The following is a 16,998-nucleotide window of genomic DNA, read 5'->3' as shown; positions in this document are numbered from 1 at the left end:
GTTCTGGAAGTAGCCGTGGGTTGGCAGGGGAAGGAATTACGCTAAACACAACGGGAGTAATCTGCTCGGAACGGCAGAGCGTGATATTAATTACACTTATGAGGATAACAACCAAAGTATGATGGTGGGTTGCCAATTAAGGATGGAAATGAGACCACCTTATGTAGTAATTAACAAAACTACATGAGAAAAATAATTAAAGATGAAAACAGTTATGTGGAGAAACGAAAAGTTGATAATACAAATAATAACAAAACTACACGAGAAAAAATAATTAGAGACAAAAAAATAGTTATGTAGAGAAACGAACCATTTGATAATACAATCGTTAAGCTATAGTTGACAGTGTAAACAATATAAACATACAGATTAGTGGCAGCAAGATTAGACGTGATTTAGCTTCTAAAGCACAGGCTTTCGAGTTCATTTACACTGCAAATTGTTTTCTTTCCGTTTTCGGTCTTAACCATTATCCTACCGTCATTTGTCCATACGTTCTGCAGCCCAAATTTCGAAATCGCACTCTTCAGAATGTTTAGTCTTTCAGAGGTCAGATCCTCGCGTACTGTCAGACCCGACTTCGCGAGATTCTTCTTTGCTCTGAAGACTTCAGATCTTTTCCTATACGACATAAATTTCACTATTATAGGTCTTGGTTTTGTAGAACCTGGCGACTTACGACCCACTCTATGACTTCTGTCAATGTCACTCAGAGTCACCTGCACGCCTAGCTTTTCTTGGACAAGGTTTATCACAAGTTCATCTGTGTTCTCTCTGCTGCTCTCTGGAATGCCGAACAGTCTGAGATTATTGCGTCTCTGATATTGTTCGAGCTCGTCCGTCTTCTCGATCAATTTCTGTTCGAGCAGTCGTGCTTTCTGCTCACTTGCTTTTAACGATGTGTCCAGTGCACGGATCTCGCTCGCATTCGCCTCCAGAGTTTTCTGTATTTTGTCCGTCACAGCTGCAGTGACAGCATCAGTGATGGTTTAGACAACAAGCCCGAGCGTCTCCTTAGCCTGCAGCGCGGCACTCACCTCACCTCAGCCTTCACGAGTGCGGCGACGCCAGCGATGCCGGGCGGAGCGGTCGCAGCTCCCGGGGTAGACTCCACGCCTGCGCTGTCGCCGGCCTGGCGGTTGGCTGCACTGCGCGTTGTTCGGCGATTTTCCATTTTTAGTGCGATTCCGTGTAATTGGGGCTCAGTATGTGATGTAAAATACGACACTCGGCATTAGATATACGGCTTTAGTATATGTACACTAGCCTAACTGCGCCGGCCGAAGTAGCCGTGCGGTTAAAGGCGCTGCAGTCTGGACCCGCAAGACCGCTACGGTCGCAGGTTCGAATCCTGCCTCGGGCATGGATGTTTGTGATGTCCTTAGGTTAGTTAGGTTTAACTAGTTCTAAGTTCTAGGGGACTAATGACCTCAGCAGTTGAGTCCCATAGTCCTCAGAGCCATTTGAACCATTTAGCCTAACTGCTTAAAACACCTCCAGATTTCACGTAAACTTGCGAGCCAAGCTAACGTACGTCAGTCACTCGCCGCCACGTTAGTCTTATATGGGCGGTTCTTGAGAAAATCCCGAAAAACCATGCTTTTTGGGTACCAACAGTATCAATTGTCGGGATGGCCACATCTATAACTTCTGTTCATGGCAAAGTTTTACCTTATACTCCCATGACGATGTTGTTGGGTGACCTTGAAACTCTTTCCGATGTCATTATCCGTTACAGATATCCAGAGGTTCAAAGTTACAGTACGTATGCGCGTAATATCCAACCTGAGGTATAAATGTAATTTTAACTGACGTGGTGAACACATGGAAAGGTAGCCAAATTAGTTTTTAGTCAGCATTTTTTCATCAGCAAAACTTTATAATGCTCTATCTCTGTAGAAAGGGCACTTCACACCTACACAAATATGCCAAAGTGGTACTGCAGCGACAAAAAAATGGGCTAAAATAGATCTTAACAAGCCTGAAAAGAAATTGGAAATGACTGCCAAAAATTATGTAAAACTGGAAAAACTGCAAATTCTCTAAAATATTTCTAATAACATTTTTACTTTTTAAAGATATAAATCATAAGCCGTCAGTTTTCGATAAATGGCGATCGATGAGCGAAGCACCCAGAAAAAATATAAAGAAAATGATTTAATCTTATGTTATGCGTACTTACTTGTTGTTCTTATGTGTCAAAGTATATTACTGTACCTGAGTACATAAATAATCTGTCAAAAATTTACTACGTATGGAATCCGTTTTCTACAAATAGCACTACCGGCTGTAGCAGGAAAACAGCGAAAAAATGCTCCTGGCAGAGCAAAAACAGGCGAATACGTTCGTCTTTTAAAAACTGTAAAGGAAATTGGAGAACAAGCTGCATCAATCTTTTTTCCGCCTTCCTCACCAAAAATTTCGGCATGCAAACATATTTGCGCTTTTTGTCCTGAACTAGAGTAACAAAGAGACACTGGAGATGGAAAAGAGAGGAGACAGTTGCAGTGGGAGAGATAGAGAGAGGAGACAGTGATGCAGGGAGAGAGAGAGTTGCAGTGAAAGAGAGATAGATGAAGACAACGGCAGTGGGAGCCAAAGAGAGAAGAGATATTGATGGTCAATGAGAGACTGTGGCCATAAAAGAGAAAGAGGGATTGAGGGAGAGTGAAGACGGAGATGAAGACATTATACATTATGGGGAATATTGTCAATGATTCAGAGCTGCAGTATGCGCTCTCCATTGTCTGCCTTCGACATCAACAACACAAACAGTTATACTTCACGTGCTCCCATCAGTCACACACACACACACACACACACACACACACACACACACACACACACTGACCCACACACGTACTTTGAAGACAGAACATACACAGTCACATATAAACGAATACAGTACAATCATTGTAAATTCAAATGTAATAGAACACTTCTGTACAGTCTATTATCTGTGATAGGTAGACAAGATCTATTATGACCTTCCATGTGCCAGACTCTAACAGAAGATCGGGATGCCATATCCCAAGAGGAATAATAGACTTCCATTACGCTGATTAATGCAACGATAAAACTAAAATGTAAAGGCAGTGCCACAATTTTATCAAAACACGATCTGGTTCCATTAGAATTAACGTATGCGCTGCACTTACCCAGAACTGTGAATACGGCTCACAGTAACAACGTTAACAGATGTTTACTGCATGCTGCATCCACGGACAATAACAGAGAAATGTGCCCTCATTTGTTTCCCACATTCTGTAGATCTTTCGTAACAGCAAATAGCTTGCAGTAGAAGAGATGTGTTTCACAGCAGGAAGATAAACAAGTGATCATACTTTTTAAGGTACGCATCTTAGAACGCAACCTCTCAAAATACAGAATTCTTTTTTTTCAACACCCTGTATAGGTTTACTGGGCGCTTATTCGTAGGCTGGGCGTTGTTGCTCCTACTCATACTGTCTACCACTGCAGGATGACTGCCACTAGGATCTGTCATTGTATCCGCCTGTCGTGTATCCCTCATAGGATGAATGATGGCACCGATATACCTACAAGTTTAGTGGCCTTGATGAGAGCAGCTGTTGGTCCTCGCCCCCCCCCCTTCTCTCTCCCCCCCCCCCCCCCAACCATACTAGCCACTGTCCATCCCGTACCTGTGGCAAGTTGAAAAGATCACTTTGTTAGATGTGCACTATGCAGACGCAGAGCCACATGTGAAAATGGTCACACTTTATTCACTCTTTGTAATGTGCAATTCTGTCACCAGAAAAACATACACTATCAAGCAGGAACAAATGTGCTAGCGGACGGTGCTCGTCAACGATGCTTATCCGAGCACTGAGATGGGATGTTGTTACACGCTGCAGGGTACCACGCCGACCCGGAGACGCGCTGCCAGGTGTTCCACGTGTGTGCGGGTCCGTCGCCGGTGCCCAAGTCGTCAGCGCTGTGCCCCAACGGCTCGGTGTTCAACCAGGACATCGGCACCTGCGACTGGTGGAACAACGTCGACTGCCCCGGCTCCGCCGTTTTCCGCGCTGGCAGCCCGCACCTGCCCATACCGGAGTACTCGGGCAACCTCGTCCTGCCGCAGGTACGACACCGCGCTCTCATCTCACCTGCAACGTTTGAGCAAGCTGTCTCTTGACAGAACGCAGCTATCAAGATGGAGTCTCACTTGCAGGTCCTTTCCGTTAGACATCGTTTACACTAGCTCAAATATCAAAATCATTTGCTTGTAAGTCTCTATCAGCAGTTTATTACGTAAGGGAACAAAAGTACACATTCGTGACCAATTCCAGCAGAGGCAGTTGCTAAGTAGTAGAGGACGACACAGAAATTGTAACAGTTCGGAGTGTAATGTGATTGGATAAGGTAGTCGAGGTCAGGATGGGCAATAAGCGTGTTATCAGGGCATTTCATCGCTTCCAGATCGTTGATGCCCGTCACACGCGATACACTACCTCTAAAGTTGTCCTATGGAGAACAGAAGTAACTGTCCAACAGATGTAAGGATGTACTAAGCGTTGGAAAAGGCCGTCTGGACTACTAAGCCGCGGTACGCGATGGTAGCCGCCAATGACTTGAGCGATTGCGTAAAAAACACCAAATGAAGCGATAGGTCCCACGTACGTTCATGCGCATGTGTTTGCTCGTGGGCGACCTATACCTTCAGCAACATAGTGTCTCAGCCATCCCTTCGAAATAGTGTAACTGGATCAGAAAGCTCTGAGAGATTTTCTTCGGACATGGAATGTTTGTAAGTCCCCCTCCCCTCCCCCACTTTCACCTGAAAGTCACCAGAACTCTGTCCTACTTAGCACATCTAGGATGTCAGCAAGAAAGACATACCAAACTGTCATCCAAACAGTAGTGGTAAGATTATTGAACAAGGAAACAAACACATTTATCTAGGAACTAACGTTAAAAACCAATGAGATAACTAGAGCTGCGTTTCGTAAAATAAGTGTGTTCAGCAACCACAAGCTTCCAATCGAAGATGTTTACGTTGTTACATGTTTCCCATCCTTTTCTATGGAGCTGAGAGCTGGATTTTGACCTAGAGGGGAGAGGCGGGGGAGGACGAATTGAAGCATTTCAGGAAGTATCATGGGCAGATAAAATTATTAAAACGACATGCTCCGCAAAAATAAGGAATAAAAAGGAATCCTCGACGCAGTAAAATGCAACATCTCTGCCACCTAATGAGGAATGGAAACAGCGATAAATTGCTGTAGAAGATTCTTCAATGAAATATACCTGATAAAAGAAACCAAGCAGAAGAAGAACGTCTTTGCTAGGAAGCTTAAGAACAACAGTTCACAAACCAGCGAGAAACTTTTTCGAACAACGAAAAGTGGTGTAGCTATGATGGTCACAGCATCCGAAATGGACAGCTATTAGAACAAAAAGAAGAAGGGACGTCATCGAGCTTACCTTGAATTCTGCTCCAGCCAACGTTCCTGAGTTATGGGCATTGGCTGAGCTGTCATCGATTACGATTGCTCCCCAATGTTTCGGTGTCAACAGGAGTGTATATGCTGCGTCACTGCTGTCATCAGGGTGGCATGCAGTCCTACACACTCATAGGTACCAGTAGACGCAGCACCACATTCCTGCAGTAAAAGTATTAGTTGAGTGGTAAACAGTAAACGGAATGGACAAAAGTCACTCGAAGAGTTCATTTATTTAAAGAAGTTTAGTGCATCAAGCCCGAACATCAGACCTAGATGAAGTGTACCTGTGAGAGTAGGCACGAAATCTGAGCAGGCTGTTGCAGGTAGATGTGCACTGAATATGGCAGTACGTCACAAGTTAACTGACTTTGAAAGTGGGACGATAATCGATGGAAGACGCACGGGAGAGTCCATAACAATTCGGGTTTCCGAGGTAATTTGTGTTTAGGAGGATTTTTCGTGTCGTAGAGACAATGTTTCCACGCTTAAACTGCTCCACAGGACGACCACAAGTGCTTGACAAACAGAATGTTTCATCTGCAAATCCATACGGGGTCATCCGCGGTGAGTATCATTGCGCCGATTGAATGTGGCGCATCACGAAACTGTTTCTACCGAGACTGTAGGGAGACGGATTCACTGCATTGGTTTCAGTGGCGGAGGAGCTACTTGCTGTTAAGGTCACAGCTAGTGCCTTCCTGTAATTTTGGCCGCCCAGTGAAATTTCGGCGTGGCTGTGTAGAGCTCTGTACTGCATGCGGATTGTATTTGTCGGGGTGACTGGAAAGTAATGTAGTTTATGCGCATATTGATATTGGCTTTTCATTTATCACCACACATTGTAGTTCAAAGACATACCAGAGACATTCTAACGTCATATTGAAACTGTCGGCCAAATGCCAGAAGAGGTACATATCCGGCATCGTATGCTTTTTGAATTTTGCAAGGATAATAACGCAACAGTTGCTACCAAAAGCATTTGCGATGTTTATACAAGTGCATTAGACATTCGTAAATGGCTCTTCTAAGTCCAAATCCGGTAATTCTGATCTTTCCGACTCTTATCCGTCACGATGACCGACAGCTTTAGACAATGGCATGTTAAAGGCCGGAAGTGGAAACAATTACGTACCAAACAATCGAGGAACTGTCAAACACTCTTAACCAATCTTGGCTGAACATCCAAGAATATTTGCAACAGATTAGTAAAGACAAACAAAGCTAACGAATCTACCACATGCGACTTATTGCTTCAGGACACAACACAGAAGCTTTTTGTGATCTCTTGATCGCTGGCGGTGACAAATGTGTCCTGTGATAATCCAAAACGCAAAAGGTAGTGGCTCTCTCCGAATCAATTTCCACGAAGTACCGATAGGTCGGGTTTACACCACAAAAAGGCGTTTTTGTGTGTTTGGTGGAGTACTAACGGGGTCGTTCATTTTCAAATGCCGTAACCTAGACAAACTGTGAACGTAGACTTTTACTGCGAACAGTTGGATCGAGTAAATCAGTCTTTGACTGAAAAACACCCAACGATTGTCAACAGGCGTTATTCTACTACACGATAAAGCAAAACAGCACAGTAGAAGACGAATTTTGGAAAAAATTAATGTGTTGGGGTGGGAGGTATTGCCTCACCCATCATACTCGCCCTATATTGCGCCATAGGATTGCCATTTATATCGATCACTACAACATTTTGTAATGGCAAGAAATGCGAAAATGTGAAAATTTGGACTACACTATATGCTCAAAAGTATCCGGACGTCGCCAAAAACATACGTTTTTCATATTAGGTGCATTTTGCTGCTACCTACTGCCAGGTACTCCATATCAACGACCTCAGTAGTCAGTGAGAGAGCAGAATGGGGCGCTCCGCGTAACTCACGGACTTCGAAATTGGTCAGGTGATTGGGTGTCACTTGTGTCGTACGTCTGTGCGCGAGATTTCCACACTCCTCAAAGTCCCTAGGTCCATTGTTTCCATTGTGATAGTGAAGTGGACATGTGAAGGGACACTTACGGCACAAAAGCATACAGGCCGACCTCGTCTGTTGACTGACAAGAGACCGACGACAGTTGAAGATGGTCTTAATATCCAGACCATCACACAGGAGCTCCAAACTGCATCAGGATCCACTGAAACTACTGTGACAGTTAGGCGGGAGGTGAGAAAACTTGGATTTCATGATCGAGCGGCTGCTCACAAGCCACACATCAAGCCGGTAAATGCCAAACGACGCCTGGCTTGATGTAAGGAGCGTAAACATCGGACGATTGAACAGTGGAAAAACGTTGTGTGGAGTGACGAATCACGTTACAGAATGTGTCGATTCGATGGCAGGGTGTGGGTATGGCGAATGCCCGGTGAACGTCATCTGCCAGCGTGTGTAGTGCCAACAGTAAAATTCGGAGGCCGTGGTGTTATGGCGTGGTCGTGTTTTTCATGGAGAGGCTTGCACCCCCTGGTGTTTTGCGTGGCACTATCATAGCACAGGCCTACACTGATGTTTTAAGCACCTTCTTGCTTCCCTTTGTTGAAGAGCAATTCGGGGATGGCGACTGGATCTTTCAACACGATCGAGCACCTGTTCATAATGCAAAGCCTGTGGCGGAATAGTTACACGACATTAACATCCCTGTAATGGACTGGTCTGCACAGAGTCCTGACCTGAATCTTGAAGAACATCTTTGGGATGTGTTGGAATTCCGACTTCGTGCCAGGCCTCACTGAAGGACATCGATACCTCTCCTCAGTGCAGCACTCCGTGAAGAATGGGCTACCGTTCCCCAAGAAACCTTCCAGCACCTGATTGAACGTATGCCTACGAGAGTGAAAGCTGTCATCAAGGCTAAGGGTGGGCCAACACGATAATGAATTCCAGCATTGCCGATGGAGGGCGCGCCACGAACTTGTAAGTCATTTTCAGCCAGGTGTCCTGATACTTTTGATCACATAGTGTATATCCAAACTGCTGTCTCCAGAAATTTTCTCAAAAACCAATTGATTTTTAGCATCCGGCATTGAAAATGTAGACGGATAAAGGTTGTTGATAACTAGGGTAATTACATCACTAATTAAACATAGAGACTTATTAACAGTTTATCTATTTGATAAAAACTTTCTAAAGCCAAGATCGCATAATTATTTCTTTATTTAAAACAATCTGTTTCGACAGGCTTTGCTGTCGTCTTCAGGTCTTAAAAAATCTTTTTAGGACCTCACGCCAAGTTGTCATGTGGGTAAAAACAGCACATTATAAAAGGTTCGACATAACTGAACTATAAAAATGTTTCATAACAAAAAGATTTCTTAAGACCTGAAGATGACAGCGAAGTTTGTCGTAATTGTTTGTTTTAAATAAAGAAATATCTACGCAACCTTGACTTTAGAAAGTTTGTAGCAAGTAAAAGAGATCGCTTCTTTTGTTTTCTCCAAATGAGAAAATTCAAATTATCTGTATGACTCTAACGTAAAAGAGAACACTAATTTCCGGTCTCCCTAATACATCCGTCCACGCACAACTGCAACCCCTTCGTCCTCCTGCCCTTCCCAGATGACGACGTTTGTTTCTGTATGTTTAGTTCCAGACTTACAGCGACAGGTTAAAAATATTTACTGAAAGTGTTTCGTAAAAAGAATATTCCAGTCTTGACAGCGAACCAATATTACGTCATTCAGCAAAGAGTTTTCTTGGTAGGTCGCAGATCAACTTACTCTACTTCACGCTGTTACCGTTCCCGACATTTGGCGAAGTTTATCTTTACGTTCCCAGAATTAATTTTCACTTCGCAATTGAGTGGACGATGATTTGAAACTTCCTGGTAGATTAAAACTGTGTGACGGACTGAGACTCAAACCTGAGACCCTTGCCTTTCGTCATCAACTGCCCTACCGACTGAGCTATTCAGAGACGACTCACAACCCTCGGGACAGGTTTACTTCCGCCAGTGGCTCATCTGTTGCCTTCCAGACCTCACAGTTCTCCTGCACACCTTGCAGGACTAGCACTCCTGGAAGAAAGCATATTGCGGGGATGTAGCTTAGCCGCATACTGGAGGACTGTTTCCAAATGAGTTTCCACTCTGCAGTCGACTGTGTGCTGATTTGAAACTTCCTTACGTTCGTTTCTTAGCGTTTGGGTGTTGAAGCGTGAACTTCAGTTCAGCCAATGAAGAAAGAGCGGCAGTGAAAGAAGTATCTGCTTTATTTTTCTCCATCAGCAGCACCTGGCACAGCATACTATTCTCACATAGAGGACAGTCTCGCTTTACCGGCGCAATGGAATTTGCACACACTCATCTCAGAATGAGATTTCCACTCTGCAGTGGAGTGTGCGTTGACATGAAACTTCCTGGCAGATTAAAACTGTGTGCCCGACCGAGACTCGAACTCGGGACCTTTGCCTTTCGCAGGCAAGTGCTCTACCATCTGAGCTACCCAAGCACGACTCACGCCCCGTCCTCACAACTTTACTTCTGCCAGTATCTCGTCTCCTTCCTTGCAAACTTTACAGAAGCTCTACTGCGAACCTTGCAGAACTAGCACTCCTGAAAGAAAAGATATTGCGGGGAAAAAATGGCTCTGAGCACTATGGGACTTAACTTCTGAGGTCATCAATCCCCTAGAACTGAGAACTACGTAAACCTAACTAACGCCGGCCAGTGTGGCCGAGCGGTTCTAGGCGCTTCAGTCTGGAACCGCGCGACCGCTACGGTCGCAGGTTCGAATCCTGCCTTGGGTATGGATGTGTGTGATGTCCTTAGGTTAGTTAGGTTTAAGTAGTTCTAAGTTCTAGAGGACTGATGACCTCAGATGTTGAGTCCCATAGTACTCAGAGCCATTTGAACCATTTAAACCTAACTAACCTAAGGACATCACACACACCCATGCCCGAGGCAGGATTCGAACCTGCGACCGTAGCGGTCGCGCGGTTCCAGACTATAGCGCCTAGAACCGCTCGGCCACTCCGGCCGGCGATATTGCGGAGACATGGCTAAGCCGCAGCCTGGGGGATGTTTGCAGAATGAGATTTTCACTCTGCAGCGGAGTGTGCGCTGATATGAAACTTCCTGGCAGATTAAAACTGTGTGCCGGACCGAGACTGATCTCAGTTTGAATCTTGACGGAGAGCTGATGCGCCGAATAGCATCACACTTTAAGCATTCAATATAACGAACAGTTTCAGGTGGTAGAGTGTGGGAAGCCTTACTATAAATATTAAGCAGAGCCTATATAAAAACTTCTAAATAAAAAAAAAGTGAAACGAAAGGGCCCATTGGAGTCAGTGAAGATAAGTTAGACGGAGACTGCCGATTGTATTAGTGGTCTTTAATAATCGGCTAATAATTAGTTAGCCCTTTTCTGTCCGTCATATGATAGCAATGGTTGTATCTTTATAACTGGTTTGTGGTATTGAATCCAGAAAATGCGTTGCGTTTCCACCACATATTTAGTGACAAAATAATCAGTTAGAAGCAAGCTTAAATATGATAGTTACTTATTGACTTCGGATTAAATTAAATGACAAGTAAATCATTTACTGGGATGACCGACATCGTCCATAAAAATTTATCTTACTGAGTATATGAGACATATTTCACAAGAATTAAAATAGAGAGGAGCAGTATGTAATAAATAATAACAAAGATGTAGAATAGTTACAAACATTTATACAGGTTTGCCTGTACGAGGGTGAAGCACACTGAGAGGTGCTTCCAGTATAGGAACCGTATGATGTAGTGTGGAAATTCAGCTCAGCTGTGCCAGTGTGCACATAGTTCTTTTCACCAAAGTCGGTCTGGCATACTTTGTGTCGACTAAAACCGAGCAGTTTACTGATGGAGTTGGGCAGCAAGACTTGTGGCGTGGAGCGCTGGCGATAATTTGGCGGCCGTTCTACGTAGCGACTTCACACATGCCATCCCATGCTAAGATCACTGCGCAACAAGAGTGGGGCGTGGAGTAGAGAGTTTTTGTTATAGAATAACTGGACCGACGTTGTCACAGAGTAAGTACGCATGCCCCAAAAACGACCAATAGCTGTGACGCGGGCAACCTTCTCAGTCGAGTGCGGCATCTCTGGTGTCTGTTCACAAATGACTGTGGCCGCGGCCTTCGTTTGCGTACGAGCTGTTTTTTGTTTTGTTGGAAAAATTATAAGAGTAATAATAGAACAACGAATTGTCGTGAAGTGTCACATGAAACTTGAAAAACTTCTACTGAAACCTGTATTTTACAAAAGAAGTGTATGGCGAAGACTGTTTATCAAGTACGCGAGTTTTTGAGTGATGTTTCAAGCGTTTCAAAAATGGCCGAGAAGACGCTGAGGATGACTCACGTCTGGGACACCATTCAACATCAAAAATGGATGGAAATATCGAAAAAGTAGGCAATCTGACCGTCCGTTGAGTAAGCGATCGATTGCTGAAACTGTAGGAATTAACAAATTTTACATAACCAAGTTAACATGAGAAAAGTGTGTGCGAAAGTGGTGCCGAAAATTGTCACTATCGAACAAAAAGAAGCTCGTGAAAATGTTTGTATTGACAATTTGGATACCACTGAAAATTATCTTTATATCTTTGAAAGAGTGATAACATCTTACGATCCAGAAACGAAGCGCTATTTGATACGTTGGATAGGCCCAACTTCACAGAGAGCTAAAAAAAGCTCGAATGAGGAAATAAAGACTGAAAACGATGATAATTTTTTTTCGGTATTCATGGAATTGTGGACCTTCACTAGGTTCCTGGAGGTCAAATTATTGAGCAACACTACTATCCTGAGGTTCTTGCTTAACTCCGTGAGTAAATTGAAAAAAAAAAAAAATGGAAATCGATCCGAAATGAGGAAGAACAAGTCAAGAGTTATGCTCATACCGTGTGGTTATCTTAAGAACTTTCTAGCGAAGTGCAGCATCCCAGAGTTAGACCACCCACATTATTCACCTGACCTGGCATTATGTGACTTTTATCTATTTCTCAAGGTCAAATCTGCATTCAAAGGAACAAAGCTTCGTTCCGCTGAAACAGCGAAAGAAAAAGCGGCACGTCTCTTCAAGGAGCTCACAGAGGCTGTTTCCATCAATGGAAAATTCGCGTGGAGAGTTGTAGAAATAGAAGAGGGTATTATACTGAGGACGACAGTAAGTAAATATGTATGTTTTTGAAATAAAATGTTTTACAGGAATAATCCCATTATTTTATAGCCACATCTCTTATAACAGTACATCGCAGTGTGGGAGTGAGAAGACGCGACAGCTGAAAACGTACTCCAAAGTACGTGGCACAGAACAATTCTTATGGGCAAAACGTTTTAATTGCACAAATATTTATTCTGAATCCTGGCGGTATGCAGTGTCGCGTCTAGCGGTAGCGAAATGGTGCCGCACAGAGGTGGATAATACTGATTGGGAAGTGCATATCATAAACCATGTGATTTTCATCTTTTTGGCAAGCTAAAAGCGCGTCCACGGTAAAGAGATTTTCCAACGATGAGAACGTTCACACAGCGGCTTTCGAGCGAATCCATAACCAAGGAGCGGATTTCTGTCGTTGGGGACTGGTTGGACTGGTAGGACGTTCTGACCGTTCTTTACAGATACTTGGTTACTATGCTAAACAATAGTCTCATGTAACCGTGCCACTTTGAAGCCTAGTGAGGTATACTTTAAAAATGTTTTAATACTCGTGTTATTGCGAAGTCACACGGCAAAATATGCAAAGATGAGCAATTGAGAAACGTTGAATGAAAATATCTCAAGACTAAAATAGAAATAATTGAAGCTCAAGATACACGATGTGAAATCCAGAGTAAACGGTCGACCGAACAATACGACTGCGAGAAAGAAATCTGTATTCAATAAATTTTACGCACGCTATCTGACTGTGACAAAATGACTTTGTGTTACATGTTGGCCTTGAAAGTTACGAATCTTTGTTAGTTTAGAAAACAATTTCTGTACTAGAATTATTATTGTAATTACAGAACAAATGATCACAGAATATAGCGCATCTGACTATTTGTTAAACCTGTCTGAAATCACAATGTAGCACTTTCTTAAGGTATTTTACTCTCATTAAACTCTGAACTTATATTATCCTCGTAAATGCACTCTGACAATAAATGTGCCTGACTCTGAATATGAACTACAATGATCATGAAATTTATGGGTTATGTGGGCTCAGTGGTCCGCTCATCTGCTCTGTGGCCTTGTCGTTTTATAAAATAGTGATCTGACTGTCAAAATTAAGTTTCACTCACCGAACCTGCGATGTGCAGTGCTAGGTGGGATTTCCTCAGTATCCAAAAATGTGTCTCAGCACACAACTCGCTTTGTGCAGTGCGAGTTTGCGGTCAAATAAAACCATGAATGCAAATGAATAATCGGTTCTCGCATGTCGAGGCACAAACTAGGACTACATTGTTGACGTTTCGAAATGAGAATTGCGGTACGCGCATGAGCGTGCTTTCCGCTTGAAGAAAGCGTGTATCCTGCACATTATGTGTCTCGCTTGCTTCTGAAGAGTGTATTACTCACCACCACTATCAGCGATGACAACTCGCAACAAATGGAACACAAATTCACTAAAGTACTCGCTACAATCAAGTTTAATGCTCACATACCCTGCGGCGGGCGCATGGCGGCATACAGTGCCGCCAATCCAGTTTTCTTTCCGTAATTAAGTTAGCGCGCAAAGCACACAACAACGGTGCTAGATATGCTTCGATGACATTGCAAGGCGACAAGCTGCACTGCTGTCACATTATAAGACCCTTCATAACAGCTGCGACTTCTCTGTGAAATGGACAACTACACTGAGACGGCACTGCGTAAGTAAATGTGGCATAAAATCTACTGAATGTTTTGAAGATCAGTAACAATCTTTTACACTTCGAGTGAATGATTATTTAGTTACTGAATATTAGTATTGCACTGTTCCTATTGTCTTCAAGGTTTGCACACGGAAAATGATTGACGACAGACTAAATTGAGCGCCCTCTTTTGAAATCATCTGACGAAGTAGATTATGCGCCCGCATCTCGTGGTCGTGCGGTAGCGTTCTCGCTTCCCATGCCCGGGTTCCTGGGTTCGATTCCCGGCAGGGTCAGGGATTTTCTCTGCCTCGTGATGGCTGGGTGTTGTGTGATGTCCTTAGGTTAGTTAGGTTTAAGTAGTTCTAAGTTCTAGGGGACTGATGACCATAGATGTTAAGTCGCATAGTGCTCAGAGCCATTTGAACCATTTTTTTGAAGATTATGCTGATTTCTTTGACAGCGGTGATGAAGCAGAAACAGTCGAGGCTGCTGATTATTCTAGTGAATTAACAATCGTACGATGGCGGGAATGAAGTGAATGAATTACCAAGTGATGAGTGCCATTTTTGTATTGGCAGGACCAGGAAACTTTATGGATAAATAATCCGTTAGTGGTGCCGGGTAAAGCAAAACGAAAGAATATAATCAAGGTCTTACTCAGTCCGAAACGCAATGCTACAGAAACTAAAACAGAAATCGAAAGTTTTTTTTCAAATTTAATGACTGTGTTGCTGCGAACATCAACAGATAAGTAAATTACTGTTATAACCAGGAATAATACAATAACTATATCGACGTTCCATAGTTCATTGACACATCACTGATACAAAATAATTCTGTTACCAAGGGCCAAGTTGTAAATTAACACCTTATGGAAATGATGGTGGTTATACCATTGCCCAGGAAGTGCAAGTGAAACCCAGAATTCCGGCGGAAATCACAAGTCCGTTGACGTGAACGATGAAGTCCAAGTTCCAATACAGCAATCGGATTCTAAGTCCAGAGCGCAGCCAAATCAACATCGGACAACAGGTCCACCGCAGCGTAGCACTTCCTAGTTGTGGAGTATAACATAGCACGATGAGAACTGGCTTGTAAACGTCAGTAGCGGCGTTAAATAAGGCGCCATAGTTAAAGGCGTTACAGGCGCCGGCGGCTGGCGTCGCTGCATACTCCGAGCAGACAATCGCTGAATGTTAATGGGTGGTCAGTCGTTGTGGTTTGAAGCACGCGCGAGCGCGAAGGCTGCCTGCGATTTTAGCAACGGGCCGCGCACGGCGAAATGCGGCCAACAATGCGTTTCTCGGCCGCGTGTAATGGAGCGAGCCGCTGCTCTGTGCGGAACTTTAATAGTCGTAGATACCACACCTCTTCCCTCTTGGGGAAGCGAGGAAGTTGATTGGCATGTCGCAGAACATCTCGGTGCGGAAGCTGCACCTGGAAAACCTTCAGACCCCAGTGCTGGACGATTGTTCCTCGAATCCAGCTGGTTGCCAGCCAAATCCTTCCGCCCACAGGTACCAGGGCAGAACTTGGAGCAAGCAAAGGTGGGCCTTGGTGTCTGCATGAGCGGGATCAAGAGGGTCCGAGGCTGCCGTCCGTGGAGAAGTCCCGCTGGTCTTTTGTCTCCAATGGCTGTGGACCTGTTAACTGCTAAAAAAAGTTAGTGATTCATCGGTGGAGTAGTGTTCGAGGTATTTCTTCATCTGAGTTTTGTAGGTGCGGACCATCCTCTTGGCTTCTCTATTAGATTATGGATGGAAGGAAGACACAGGAATGTGGCGAATCCCTTGCTGGGCACACAACGTACAAAACTCCTAGTCACGGACTTGTGGACCATTGTACGTTACGAGCACTTCCGGCAGACCTTCAATCGCAAAATTTTTTTTCTAACGCTGAGATGGTGTTGGTGGTTGACGTGGCATCGCATCAGACAATGTACTGAAATCTGGAGTAAGCATCAGCCACTGTCAAGAAAATGGCGTTAAACACTGGCCCAGCAAAATCAATGTGTACCTGCTCCCGAGGGCGAGCAACATGGTGGCCAAGAAGCAAATGAATATCGCGGGGCTGCCTGCTCGTTATGGCAGGATGGACACGTTTGGGTGAGTTGTTCAGTCTCTTGGTTCATGGCTAGCCAGTAAGTGAACCTACAAGTCAGGAGTTTAGTTCAGGATACCCCCCACTGATCTTGGTGCAGTAGTTGCAGGATGTGCTGACGTAAAGAATAAGGGATGACTACTTTGGGGGTGTCTCTCGTCGGAAACGAGTAGAATTACTCCGTCAGTCAGTATGAGCTGATGGCGGGCATTAAAGAACTGACGGGATGCCGTGGAAGCCTTGGGAGGTTGTCGTTCAGGCCATCCGTGAAGTATGTCACTTCGGACTTATTGGATTACCTCATCGTTACCGATTGCGTCTGCGACCCGTGAGCTGGTAATGGTAAAAGAATTTATGGCGGTTTCTCCTTCTTCATCGACGTGAAAACACAGAATTTCTTCTTTCTCGAACTCTGGATCTGGTCCCCATGGAAGGCGGGAGAGGGCATCCGCGTTGGCATGCTCATTCGTGTTGCGGAAGTGAATCTCACATTGGTAGCGCGCCAAAAATAAAGCCTAGCGCTGTAGTCGGTGAGCAGTCGGGTCTGGAATCTTTGCTGTTGGATTGAATAAGGAGATCAGCAGTTTATGGTCTGTGACGAGATGAAAC

The 16,998-nt window shown here is 44.2% G+C and overlaps 1 protein-coding gene across 1 annotated transcript in view; it reads left to right on the top strand.

The window, feature by feature from the left end:
- LOC124616386 (mucin-17-like) overlaps positions 1-16,998 on the top strand; it is a 258,939-nt gene that overhangs the window by 218,426 nt on the left and 23,515 nt on the right. The window contains exon 4 of the mRNA XM_047144691.1: positions 3,876-4,102. Within this exon, the coding sequence (XP_047000647.1) occupies positions 3,876-4,102 (227 nt within the window). The remainder of the gene's footprint in view (positions 1-3,875; positions 4,103-16,998) is intronic.

The sequence above is a fragment of the Schistocerca americana genome, chromosome 5 (genome assembly GCF_021461395.2).
Source record: "Schistocerca americana isolate TAMUIC-IGC-003095 chromosome 5, iqSchAmer2.1, whole genome shotgun sequence".
Taxonomy (NCBI): Eukaryota; Metazoa; Arthropoda; class Insecta; order Orthoptera; family Acrididae; genus Schistocerca; species Schistocerca americana.
The sequence above is the reverse complement of the archived record's forward strand: the minus strand, read 5'-3'. Positions and strand labels throughout refer to the sequence as shown.